Below are 13,564 nucleotides of genomic sequence, written 5' to 3' on the forward strand. Positions count from 1 at the left end.
ATGAAATACCTTCTCCCAAAGACTATTGAGTGACCGGAAGATAGATACAGAGTCTCATTCCTGTAGTGTTAATATACACTACCTTATGTAGGCTTCCAGGAGTATAAGGGTGTATACTGTGCATAGGCAGAAAGCTGCCAATCAGTGGTAAGGGTGTGGATGGACTACCTGGCAGCAAGTTTAGTAGTCCTTTACTTATATTCTAATGCTGATAAAACCAGTGATTTTATATTAAAGAAAAAAACAAAACTATAGCAAGCAGCTCAGTAAACCGGAGTCGGGTTCTATACCCCTACATCACACTACTCTCAAAATAGGGAATTAAAATAAACTGTTTGGAAGTGAACCAAGAAGAATTGATGCTGTTTTGAAAGTAAAGGGCTATATCCTAGGGACTGAGAAACGCAGGAGCATCAAATTAATGTCAGATTCCAGAGAACAGCAGCATTTACATCTGGTAAAAAAATGACATATTTATGACAAGCAACATGTTTCCTATTAGAAAAGTAATTGGAGAAAAAGTTGAATTACACATTTATTTTTTGTTCTTCTTGTGGTATTCAGAGACCTAAAAACACTAATGCAAAAACATTGCTTTACACAGGTCATGCAAAATGTGTTGAAGTTGTAAAGACTTTTAATTTGCCTCTCTTGATGCTCGGTGGAGGTGGGTACACTATTCGCAATGTTGCTCGCTGCTGGACATACGAGACTGCTGTTGCCCTTGATTGTGAAATCCCCAACGGTAAGTCAATTTAAATAAAGTGCAGTAATAATTAGTCTACTTGTAACATGTTTCATGCCAATGATAAAAATCATCAAATGGTCTAACTCTTAAATGTTAAAGGGATATTTGGATGATACACTATGCCATATTTAATAGTTAAACAGAAAAATGAATGATGAGGGATGGTCCCATGTTCCCAATTGCTCCTTGGATATCATCCACAAAGGCAAGAAGGAGAGGGCCACTTGTTATGGAGAGGTCAAATGCCTATTATGACTATATGTTTTAAAATAATTTTCTAGTTTTTTATGTTATTTTTGTATTGAGAATACTTATTTAATAAAAAACATGATCAGACTTACCTACCCCATGCTGCTCCAGCACTGTTACTCTGCTATTGTCCCATGTTTTTTTATATGGCAGCAGTGGTGATGTCACCACTACAGCAAGACCACTGTAGCTGGAGGTAATAATAGTAATAATAAGACTGATTTAGTTCCAGGTCACATCCTCAATCAGTAGGTATCATATGCATCATGGCAGGTATGTGCAGATGAGATTTCATCAGTGCCACTCATCTCTCAATGCAGAAATGGGTGTTGCCTGACAATTTTTTTAATGTCCAATTTTCAACTCTTAGCCAGTGAGATCCAAGCACTCTCTGCCTACCATCCTCTTAGTGCCATCCATCAACCTGCCCTGCTCCTTCCGCTATCCTTCAGCCTGCCCTGCTCCTTCCGCTATCCTTTGGCCTGCCCTGCTCCTTCCGCTATCCTTCGGCCTACCCGCTCCTTCCGCCATCCTTCGGCCTGCCCTGCTCCTTCCGCCATCCTTCGGCCTGCCCTGCTCCTTCCGCCATCCTTCGGCCTGCCCTGCACCTACCACCATTTCTCGGCCTGCCCTGCTTCTACCAGCATTTTTCGGCCAGCCCTACTCTTATCGCCATCCCTTGGCCTACCTTCTCCTACCGCCATCCCTTGGCCTACCTTCTCCTACCGCCATCCCTCGGCCTGCCCTGCTCCTCCCGCCAATCCCTCAGCCTGCCATGCTCCTCCCGCCATCCCTCGGCTTGCCCTGCTCCTTCCGTCATCCCTCGGTTTGCCCTGCTCCTCCTGCCGTCATTCAACCTGCCTTCTTCCAGCTGCCATCTAAGAAATCAGGGTCATTATGAAAACTGTGCCAATATTTCTACTCAATGTGTCATATTTCCATAAGAAGCTGCATTATTTTGCCATTTTCTTGTTACAGCCCTGTAAATCTTTTTAATGGAATTTTTTCATTGTCTTGATGTGAGGAGGTGTCTAATACATTACCTTGATGCCTCCCTAGATCTAATTTGTCAGGCTGCCACTGGGAGCTCTCTGCATACGTTTAAGGCACTACCGGTTGCAGCTAAATTCTCTGCCTGACTTGTCCTTTAGATGTAAAGTCTTAAAGGTAGAGTTCCTCCATTATATATTCACTGTGTAGAGTTTTTGCAAAACACTGAGGTGTGGAAGAAGTATGTCCTCTTTTTTTTTTCTGCTCAGGTTTCCTGTCTATGGGCAGCTTTAGTACCTCTAGTGTAATACTTTTATGCTGGATGATGTCTCATGTACTTTTGTTTTGTCTCCCCAGAACTGCCGTACAATGATTACTTTGAATATTTTGGTCCAGACTTTAAGCTACATATTAGTCCTTCTAACATGACCAACCAAAACACCCCTGAATACATGGAGAAAATAAAGTAAGAAGATTGATACTTTTTCTGACTTTATAATTTGTTAATTCTTTAGGAGACTTTTAGGTAACAGTAGCAAAGCAGTAAAACGTATCTGATTCTGGGGTTATACGTCATCATTAGCCCTGGTTTTTGTATAATCTACTAATAAAATTAGATATCTATCCTTACACATCCTTGTGCCGATTTAATGACTAGTTACAAATTAACTTGTTTAGTTTAGTGAAAATACTATTGTGAAATCTGTGATTGTGTCTGTCTTGATATATTTAGGCAGCGTCTGTTTGAGAACCTGCGTATGTTACCACACGCTCCTGGTGTTCAGATGCAGGCTATACCAGAAGATGCTATTCAAGAAGATAGCGGTGATGAAGAAGGTGAAGATCCTGACAAGCGTATCTCAAGTAAGTTTGCGATATAATTCAAATGATAGAATTGGTTGTAAGACATTAACTCAGAGGCTTGTGAGATGTGGAAATAGTGACCAGCAACGTCATACCTCTGAAGCAACAATTTTACAAACCATTTTGGTGGAAATCCGGAAAATTAAAGTGGATGCACAGCCAGGGGATGCCATCAGGAGAATTATGGTTAAAAGCCTATGAGGGACAAAACCACACCCATAAAGTAAATGCAAAATAATAATAACCCCAAGGGTAATAACTCAAATGGGGAAACTCCAATGGCAGCAAATGTCAAAAATCAACCAGGATCCAGCCATCGGGGTTGCTTGGAGCAGGGTAGGGGAGAGGCCCATGGCAACAATGATATTAAAGTAGATAGAAATCCTGTGGAAGTACTAAAAAGCTACTATATAATGCCTACCCTTAAACCTTTTTATTTCGGAAATCTGGACCACTTGATCACGCGCTACAAATAAAAGAAAGGGTGAAACAAAAGATAGCTTATCTGGAACAATTCTTGGTGACCAATACAACTCTGCCTCTGAGGTCAGGGAGGATTCTGACTCACTTAGCTCAGACAAACATAGGCCTAGGCTGGACTATAACTCTTCATCTTTAATATCATCGAAGCCCAGGATACAAAGTAGTGTTGAAAACATCCTTGATTCTGGAAGGAGCAATTCAGAATCCTACTTATTGAGTCTGATTAAATTCCTCAGCAAGTACATGGTGATCGCCTTTGAAAAACAGACTAAGATTTTACGTGAGGACATCCTTGATGTTAAAAATAGGCTGGATGCTAATAAGGCCAGGATTTCAAGGGGCGAGGATAAACTGAGGCTCTTTCAAAAGACCAAAGTGACCTTCAGTCTCAGGTTAATTTCTTGAAAACCATGGTAGCTGATCTGGAGGACCGTAGCCGAAAGAACAACATTAAGCTCAGAGGTGTTCCAGAGTCAGTGTCAAATAGCAATCTTGCAGCCTTTGCAAACAGGATCTTCAAATCAGTTCTACTATCACTATCAGAACCAGAAATTACAATCGATAGGATACACTGCCTGCCCAAACCCAAGAATTTTCCACCTAATATGCCCAGGAATGTTAGTTTAAGGCTCCATTTCTTCTCTACAAAGGAGTTACTTTTAAAGTTCGTGAGAGAAAACAGTTCTCTCCCAGAGCCTTTTAGTCAAATCAAGGTCTTCAGTGATATCTCCAGGGAGACCATTGACCTATGAAAAATATTTAGTGAAACCAACAAACAGCTACAAAAATGGGGCATCCTTTACAGATAGGGATTCCCAAGCTATTAGTATGGTTGAATGGAAAACCGGTCCCCATTCAATCTGTCGAGGAGGGACTAAACTTTATTTCTCTGACGCCTCATTGGGGGACACAGGACCATGGGTGTTATGCTGCTTATCCATAGGAGGACACTAAGTAGATGCAAAGATGTTAGCTCCTCCCCTGCAGTATACACCCCCTGGCTCAGCCAGGCTACTTCAGTTTTAGCTATGTGTCTATAGGAGGCACATCTCTGCAGACTACTGCAGCAAAATTTTTCGTTTTTAGAGGGCAACGGTTCCTTCGGGGTCCCGATTTCCCAAAACTATCAACAGGCGGGAACGCGGAGTATCGCCTCCCCGTACCCCCTCCTGCGACGCTGGATCCTGGGCTGTTACTCACTGGACGACAGGTCTAATGGCACTGATTTTCCAGAGCCCAGAGCAGATGAAAACTTCCTCAGCCCCTCTTGCAGGCTCTGAGTTAGTTCTGCACCAAGTGTGACCAGGCATCAGACTGCCATCTCCACAGGAGCTGAGGGGAGACCATTCCGATTTTTCCAGAGCACAGAGAAGATGAAAACTTCCTCACTCCCTCTGGCAGGGTCTGAGTTGATACAAGTTCTGCCAGCAGGCGTCAGAATCTGCAGGAAATTGGAGCAAAGGTCACACTGACTGGATGCACATGGGCTGTGATTGCAGACACCTGCATAGCATTCCACCTGTGGCGGGGGGAGGGGAGAGCTCCCAGGACTCGCTGCAGCTGTGGTACACTTAGGCTATGTGCGCACTGGGAAATGGAATTTTCTTGAGAAAATTCCGCATGTCCTCAAAGATTACCGCACCCGCGGTAAAAAACCGCGGGAAACCGCATCCGAAAACCGCATGCGGTTTGCTGCGGTTTTACCGCGGTATTATTCGCGGTATTGCCGCGGTTTTGCCGCTTGCGGGTTGGGATGTGCTTTATTGCATTCAATGCAAAAAAGCACATTGAAAAAAAAAAAAAAAAGTCATTTAATTTTGAGATAGTAGATAGACAGAAGAATAGATAGAGGGATAGATAGATAGACAGACAGATAGAGAGATAGATAGATAGAGGACAGATCGCTGCATTTCCCACGGTCGGCAGTGAGTTCACATTACCGGCCGTGGGAAATGACCGGTAATTACCTCTGCTGTATTCATTCAGCGCTGTGTCTGTGACAGTCGCGGCTGGATGGAAGCAGCGCAGGACGTGTGGATTACGCCGGAGCTTTGTTTGGGGTGGGGGGGTTAATAAAATGGTGAACGAGGCTTGTTTGTTTTATTTAAAATAAAGGATTTTTCGGTGTCTGTGTTTTTTTCACTTTACTTACGGGTTGATCATGTCAGCTGTCACATAGACGCTGCCATGATCAAGCCTGGAGTTAATGGCGGTGATCCCCCACCACCATTAACCCCTTGTATTACCTTGCTACCACTGCTACACGGTGGCAAGAAGAGCCGAGGACACGCCGGTATTGCCGCATAATGCATGCGACAGTGCCGGGGCAGCTGCGGCTGATATTCTCGGCTGCCGGAGGGGGAGTGAGGCGGGGGACATTATCCCTGCCCCTCTCCCTCCCCAGCCTGAGAATACCGGGCCGCCGCTGTGTGTTTACCTCGGCTGGAAGGTAAATATGCAGCGGAGCCCACGTTCTTTTTTTTCTATATTTCCGTTTTCTTTCTATTTGTGTTCTATGTGTCTGTGTCTGTGTGATCTATGTCTGTGATGTGTCTGTGATCTGTGTGTGTGTTTACTCTGCACGGCTTCCTCTTCCTGTAATGACATCACTTCCTTGCAAAACCGCAGACAAGCGATGCACATTACCGGAGGTAAACCGCGAAATACCGCAGGGAATAACGCAGCAAAACGCAGTGAACCGCACGGAATTTGCTGCCTGCGTTATTCTTTGCGGGATTTCATGATTAACATTGGAGTCAATGGAGGGAAATCCCGCAGCGATGTGCGGAAAAGAAGTGACATGCACTTGTTTTTGCTGCGGGATTCCCGCAGCAAAACATGCAGCTGCCAAATTCCGCCCAGTGCGGACAGGATTTTTTTTCTCCATAGGATTTGCTGGTGATTCACTGCAGAGATGTTATGAACATTTTCTGCAGCGAAACATGCAGCAAATCCGCGGAAAATCCGCGGCAAAATCCGGTAAGTGCGCACATAGCCTTATAGAGGTTTTTCTGTCCACCATTGTTGTGCAGGGCTGGAGGGGGGGGAAGGGGAGTTCCTTCCCACCATTTTTTGTTTTCTTTTGTTTATTATATTTTCTCATGCCTTCTTATCAGAGCTAAGCCCCGTCCCCTCCAACACTCGATAAGCCACGCCCCCCTCACACAGGGTGCTAGCTTTGGCAGCACATATGCTCAAATGCAGAGCTACACAGAAGATTAGCATGGCCCCTGGACAGCAGGCCAAGGATGACATGGAAATTCGTGAAACATTCAACATCCTCCTTCCCACAGGAACTGTGACACAGGAGGAGGGGGGGAAGGGCTATCGGTGTTCTGGGTGAGTTATAGCCTCACTTGCATATTAGCTTTGAAGCCTCTCACAGTACTCCTTTCCAGACTGATGGTTTGCCGATCATCTGGACAGGCTCTTTTTTTTTTTTTTTTTTGTCTGACGCCACGGGAGTAAAAGAGTACCTCCCTCCCCCAACTCTAGCCCATCCTGGACCTCTAACACCTGAGCAAACATGTGCACGTAAGGAGATTCAGAATGGACTTCCTAGGGTCCATTATTACCTTTATGGTCGAATGAGAATTCCTTGCCTCCTTAGCTATCAGGGACGCGTACCTGCACATACCCATCGCTCCAGCTCACCAAAAGTTCCTGCGCTTCACGGTTCAGGACTTCTTTTTTTTCATTTGTGGCCCTACCCTCGGCTCTGCCACAGCACCAAGGGTCTTAACTAAGGTCATGGCGGCCGCCATGAGTGCCCTTCACGCCAGGAGAGTGGCTGTTCTGCCTTGCTTGGATGACCTCCTCATCAAGGGCTCAACCAGCGTGCAGATCTCTGTGGGCACCCTATCCTGCTTCGGGCGGCTTCTGACTCCAGTCAAATCATCCCCGGTCCCGTCAAAATCTGTCACCTCCCTGGCCATGTCCCTGGACACTCTTCGGGGCTTGATATTTTTCCCTCAAGACAAGGCGACTGCTCAACAACAAGCGGTACACTGCCCTCTACGTACTCCTCTCGCTCCATACGATTCAGTATGAGAGTGCTAGGTAGGATAGCGGCTGCTATAGAGGCAGTGCTGCTCGCTTAGCCACACCACCGCCCACTGCAGCATGCGCTTCTAGCTGCCTGGGACAAGAGCCCCTTTTCCTTGGACGATCTTTTCACCTGACACCTTCAGTCAGGTATGCGCTTTGCTGGTGGCTTCAGTCCTCTTCCATATCGAGAAGGAGTTTTTCTCCCTCAAGCGGACTGGCTACTCCTGACCACGGACGTCAGCCTCTTAGTCTGGGGAGCAGCGTACTGGCTCCACACTGCTTTGGGACGTTGGACACCCCAGGAGTCTTCCCTTCCCAGAAATCATCCTGAAAATCAGCGCGATCTTCTCACGCTCAGGTCATTCCCCCCTTCTGCTAGCAGGTCGTTTGATTCTTGTCCAATTGGACAATGCAACAGTTGTGGCGTAGGTCAATCGGCAGGGAGGTACCAGCAGCAAGACAGCTTATCTCGAGGTCCTCAGGATCCTCACCTGGGCCGAATCGACGGGGGTCTGTGTTTTCAGCGTTACACATACCGGGAGAAGAGAACTGGGCGGCGGACCTTCTAAGTCGCCAAGGACTGGCTGCCGGACAGTGGTTTCTCCACCCAGAAATGTTCCCACACATCTGCACTCACTGGAGTACACCAGATGTGGATCTAATGGCCTCAAGGTTGAACGCAAAGGTACCCGCGTTCTTAGCCAGGTCACGTGATCCACAGTCCATTGGCGCGGATGCTCTAGTCTCCTGAAGTCGTTTCAGTCTGCCTTACATGTTTTTTCGCTGCTGCCGCGAGTAATCAGGAAGATCAAGACAGTAGGAGTCCCGGTGATACTTATAGCACCGGACTAGCCCAGGTGCGCCTGGTATGCTGAATTAGTACAATTGCTCATGGCGCCTCGTAAGCATCCCAGACCTGCTGACCCAAGGGCCCATTTCCCATCAGAACTCCACAGCCCTGAAGCTGACGGCCTGGCCATTGAGACCTGGACTTTAACAAGAGCGAGATTCTCTCCTGCGGTCATCTCCACCATGTACAGTGCCCGAAAGCCGGCCTTCATCCCGTTTTTACCACCGTAAGTGGAAAACTTTCCTTTCCCAGTGCAGGGAATCTAATGTCCAACCTATGCTTCTGGCGATCCCCAGAATTCTTGATTTTTTTTTTTTTTTTTTGCAGTAAGGTTGCAAAAGGGGTTGGCCCTCGGCTCCCTTAAGGGGCAGGTTTCATCTCTCTCGATATTCTATCAATACCGCCTAGCTTGCAATCCGCAAGTCAAGACTGTCCTCAAGGGTGTTTCCTATCTAGTTTCCCTGTATAAACGGTCGCTGGACCCATGGGACCTCAATCTCGTTTTGGGCGGTATCCAGAGGTCCCCTTTTGAACCTCTTAAGGAATCTTCACTTGCTCTTCTCTCCTGGAAGGTAACATTCTTAGTGGCGATTACGTCCATCAGACACGTTTCGGAACTGGCAGCACTCTCTTGCCGTGAACCCTTTCTGATCTTTCATCAGGACAAGGTGGTTCTACGCCCTTTTCCGGATTTTTTTCCGAAGGTTACTTCCCCGTTTCATATGAACGAGGACATTGTTCTGCCTTCCTTTTGTCAACACCCAGTCCTTGGGGTGGAAAGGGTTCTATATTCGCTAGACCTTGTAAGGGCTCTCAGATATTACGTACCTAGGACAGCCCCTTTAGGAACATAGACTCCTTGTTCGTCATTCTTGAAAGGCCTAAGAAAGGAGAGGCTGCTTCATAGGCAACGCTGGCTCGCTGGATTCGCTCTGTGATCCAGGAGGTCTACCGCTTGCAACTCAAGCCCATTCCTAGTGGGCTGTGGACTCATTCCACGCGAGCAGTTGGTGCGTCTTGGGCCATTAGGCATCAGGCTTCAGTGGAACAGAGGTGTAAGGCTGCGACCTGGTCTTGCCTACATACTGTTTCAAAGCATTACTTAGTCCATACCCAGGCTTCGGTTGAGGCGAACCTAGGTAGGAAAATTCTGCAAACGATAGTGGAGTACCTATCTCAGTAGGCGCTCCTGGCTATCTGAGACTGGTTCCTAGTCCTAGGGTTGCGTTGTTTATTGTTTACCCACCCATGGACTGCTTTAGGACGTCCCATGGTCCTGTGTCCCCGAATGAGGCGTCAGAGAAAAACGGATTTTTGTGTACTGATTGTAAAATCGTTTTCTCTTAGCCATCATTGGGGGACACAGCACCCTCCCTTTTGCCCTGTTGGGCCTTAGCTTTTTTCTGTCTCAGTACTTTTTTGTTATGAGTATTCACTCATGTTTTTTGTTACTTGTTCTCCTACTGATTGTGTACTAAAACTGAAGTAGCCTGGCTGAGCCAGGGGGTGTATACTGCAGGGGAGGAGCTAGCCTGGCTGAGCCAGGGGGTGTATACTGCAGGGGAGGAGCTAACATCTTTGCATCTACTTAGTGTCCTCCTATGGATAAGCAGCATAACACCCATGGTCCTGTGTCCCCCAATGATGGCTAAGAGAAAACGATTTTACGGTGAGTACACAAAAATCCGTTTATTTCCTCACTAAATAAGTGAAATGGTTCTGGAACCCAACATCCTTAAATACTATAGTGTATAATTTCTTGGCAAATCCTGTTTATACCTGTTTGGACTTGACATAATAATCAGACACTTACAGGCTTACTCCTTGGATTTTATTATGTATTTTCCCTTATGGTCAGACTTGTTCTCAGTAAAATTTGTTGGGAGCTTTTTTACCCAGAATTGAACTATAACACCCTACTTGAGGATACGTTGTTGGTAACGAATAGACATTATTGGCTTGTTTCCTTTTATTTTCTAATATTTTGGTTTTATTGTTTTAAAATTTTCTATTTTTTCCACCACGAACTTTGGCCTCAATTTTGAGGGTACTATATTTCCCTTTTCTTTTGGGGAAGGACCCTCAGGGAGAACCTCTCTACGCTCTCCCATATACATTGCATCTTTTTGTCTCCTTCAGACTCTGATTGTAAATCTATTGTTACATGGAGGTTTATCTTGGTTTGTTTGATTAGGTATTTGCTCTCTGTCCCCGCTTGTACTGAGGGAATATCTTGATCTTAAGGTGGTGTCACACACAACGACAACGACGTCGCTGCTACGTCACCATTTTCTGTGACGAGCTGGCCCCTGTTGTGAGGTCGCCGCTCGTTGCTGAATGTCCAGCTTCATTTTTTGGTCGTCGCTCTCCCGCTGTGACGCACAGATCGCTGTGTGTGACAGCGAGAGAGCGACGAAATGAAGCGAGCAGGAGCCGGCATCTGGCAGCTGCGGTAAGCTGTAACCAAGGTAAACATTGGGTAACCAAGGTGGTTACCCGATATTTACCTTCGTTACCAGCCTCCGCCGCTCTCACGCTGCCAGTGCCGGCTCCTGCTCTCTGCACATGTAGCTGCAGTACACATCGTGTAATTAACCCGATGTGTACTGTAGCTAGGAGAGTAGGGAGCCAGCGCTAAGCAGTGTGCGCGGCTCCCTGCTCTCTGCACATGTAGCTGCAGGACACATCGTGTAATTAACCCGATGTGTACTGTAGCTAGGAGAGCAGGGAGCCAGCGCTCAGTGTGCGCGACTCCCTGCTCTCTGCACATGTTGCAGCACTGTCGTTATGATCGCTGCTTCGGCTGCTGTTTGACAGCTAAGCAGCGATCATAACAGCGACTTACAAGGTCGCTGCTACGTCACAGAAAATGGTGACGTAACAGCGACGTCGTTGTCGCTGTCGTTTAGTGTGTCCCCAGCTTTAGAATTCCATTTTTTTATAGGTATTGTAATGATAGATATCTATTGGTATAGATAAAGTTTAGAAGTTTTTTTTCTTTGTCGCTCCATTGGGAGACCCAGACAATTGGGTGTATAGCTTCTGCCTCCGGAGGCCACACAAAGTATTACACTTTAAAAAGTGTAACCCCTCCCCTCTGCCTATACACCCTCCCGTGCATCACGGGCTCCTCAGTTTTATGCTTTGTGTGGAAGGAGGCACACATCCACTCATGCTCCCATTTTAGTCAGCAGCAGCTGCTGATTTTATCGGTTGGAAGAAAAGAGGGCCCCCACAGGGCCCCCGGCATGCTCCCTTCTCACCCCACTATGTCGGCGGTGCTGTTAAGGTTGAGGTACCCATTGCGGGTACAGAGGCTGGAGCCACATGCCGTTTTCCTTCCCCATCCCTTAGAGGCTCTGGGAGAAGTGGGATCCTAACCGGTCATCCATTCACTGGGACCGGGCTCCCTCCGCAGCCCCTGTGGGAATCTGCCGGACAGGAGACTTGTATCATCAGGGACAGGGCCCTGCATCTAAAGGTACTCTGTGTCCCCATGGGGACGGTGCATGGAGCGCTCGTTTCACAGACGCTGCAGCTGCTGCTGGTTTTGTGACGACCGGGACTTCCGCGCCGACCGCGCCTGTTTGTCGGCCGCGGTATTAAATTTAGTCCCCGGCTTCATGCGGCCTAGTACCATAACTCCCGCCCCCGGGCCTGCCAGTCAGGGGTAAGGGCGGGACGGTCGACCTGACGTTGGCAGTGAGGGCTGGAGCATACTTTAGGTTTCTTCCCCCCCCTCACTGATCACTGTGGGGCACCAGATTCCCGCACTTTACTAGTCGCCGCCCACGGCTCCCTCCTCCCCTGAGAGCTCCGGCAGCCATTTTTACAACACATTCTGCCGGTGGAGGATTTCAGGAACGAGCTCTGCAGCTCTGGGAGACCCAAGGCAGGGAATCTGGTGGACACACACCGCTTTGGGCGTTTGGTAAGCCACACCGGTCACCCGGTGCTGGTCCCCCTAGGGTGCCGAAGTGTGTATATATATATATATATATATATATATATATATATAATACTAGAAGGTGGCCCGATTCTACGCATCGGGTATTCTAGAATTTACGTATTGTGTAGTTCATGTATGATTTTTGTTATATATATAGATGTTGTTGTGTGTAGTTACCAAGTGTTTGTGTAGGGCGCTGTACATGTTCTGAGTGTCGCGGGGGGTGAGAGCGGTGTTGTATGTGTGTTGCGTGTGTTGCGTTGTTTGTGGAGCGTTGTGTGTCTGTAGCGTTGTGTGTGTGTGTTGTGCGGTTTGTGTGGGTGTGGTGTGTTTTGGGGGGAGGTATGTTTTGAGCAATGTGTGTGTTGTGCAGTATGTGCGTATATTTGTGTGTGCAGCGTTGTCTGTGTGTGTGGGTGTCTGTGTAGGGCGTTGTTTGTGATTCCTAGTGTGTGTGTGTTGTGCAGTGCGCGTGTGTGTGTGTGTTGGGGGGAGGTGTGCACCTCCCATCGTGCTCCATCCCCCATGCTGCGCACCCCCCATCGTGCTGCATCCCCCATGCTGCGCACTCCCAAACGTGCTCCATCCGCCATGCTGCGCACTCCCAAACGTGGTCCATCCGCCATGCTGCGCACTCCCAAACGTGCTCCATCCGCCATACTGCGCACTCCCCATCGTGCTGCATCCCCCATGCTGCGCACTCCCAAACGTGCTCCATCCGCCATGCTGCGCACTCCCCATCGTGCTCTATCCGCCATGCTGCACACTCCCAAACGTGCTCCATCCGCCATGCTGCGCACTCCCAAACGTGCTCCATCCGCCATGCTGCGCACCCCCTATCATGCTCCATCCGCCATGCTGCGCACTCCCAAACGTGCTCCACCCGCCATGCTGCGCACTCCCAAACGTGCTCCATCCGCCATGCTGCGCACTCCCAAACGTGCTCCATCCGCCATGCTGCGCACTCCCAAACGTGGTCCATCCGCCATGCTGCGCACTCCCAAACGTGCTCCATCCGCCATGCTGCGCACTCCCAAACGTGCTCCATCCGCCATACTGCGCACTCCCCATCGTGCACCATCCGGCATGCTGCGCACTCCCAAACGTGCTCCATCCGCCATGCTGCGCACTCCCAAACGTGCTCCACCCGCCATGCTGCGCACTCCCAAACGTGCTCCATCCGCCATGCTGCGCACTCCCAAACGTGCTCCATCCGCCATGCTGCGCGCTCCCAAACGTGGTCCATCCGCCATGCTGCGTACTCCCAAACGTGCTCCATCCGCCATGCTGCGCACTCCGAAACGTGCTCCATCCGCCATACTGCGCACTCCCAAACGTGCTCCATCCGCCATACTGCGCACTCCCCATCGTGCACCATCCGGCA

The 13,564-nt window shown here is 48.3% G+C and overlaps 1 protein-coding gene and 1 pseudogene across 1 annotated transcript in view; both read left to right on the forward strand.

The window, feature by feature from the left end:
• The window catches only part of HDAC2 (histone deacetylase 2), a 106,051-nt gene that overhangs the window by 65,976 nt on the left and 26,511 nt on the right, over positions 1–13,564 (forward strand). The window contains exons 9-11 of the mRNA XM_075338333.1: positions 605–745; positions 2,345–2,453; positions 2,721–2,851. Of these exons, the coding sequence (XP_075194448.1) occupies positions 605–745; positions 2,345–2,453; positions 2,721–2,851 (381 nt within the window). The remainder of the gene's footprint in view (positions 1–604; positions 746–2,344; positions 2,454–2,720; positions 2,852–13,564) is intronic.
• LOC142297918 (U6 spliceosomal RNA) lies at positions 6,504–6,617 on the forward strand (annotated as a pseudogene).

This window comes from Anomaloglossus baeobatrachus, chromosome 3, assembly GCF_048569485.1.
Source record: "Anomaloglossus baeobatrachus isolate aAnoBae1 chromosome 3, aAnoBae1.hap1, whole genome shotgun sequence".
In the NCBI taxonomy this organism is placed as follows: Eukaryota; Metazoa; Chordata; class Amphibia; order Anura; family Aromobatidae; genus Anomaloglossus; species Anomaloglossus baeobatrachus.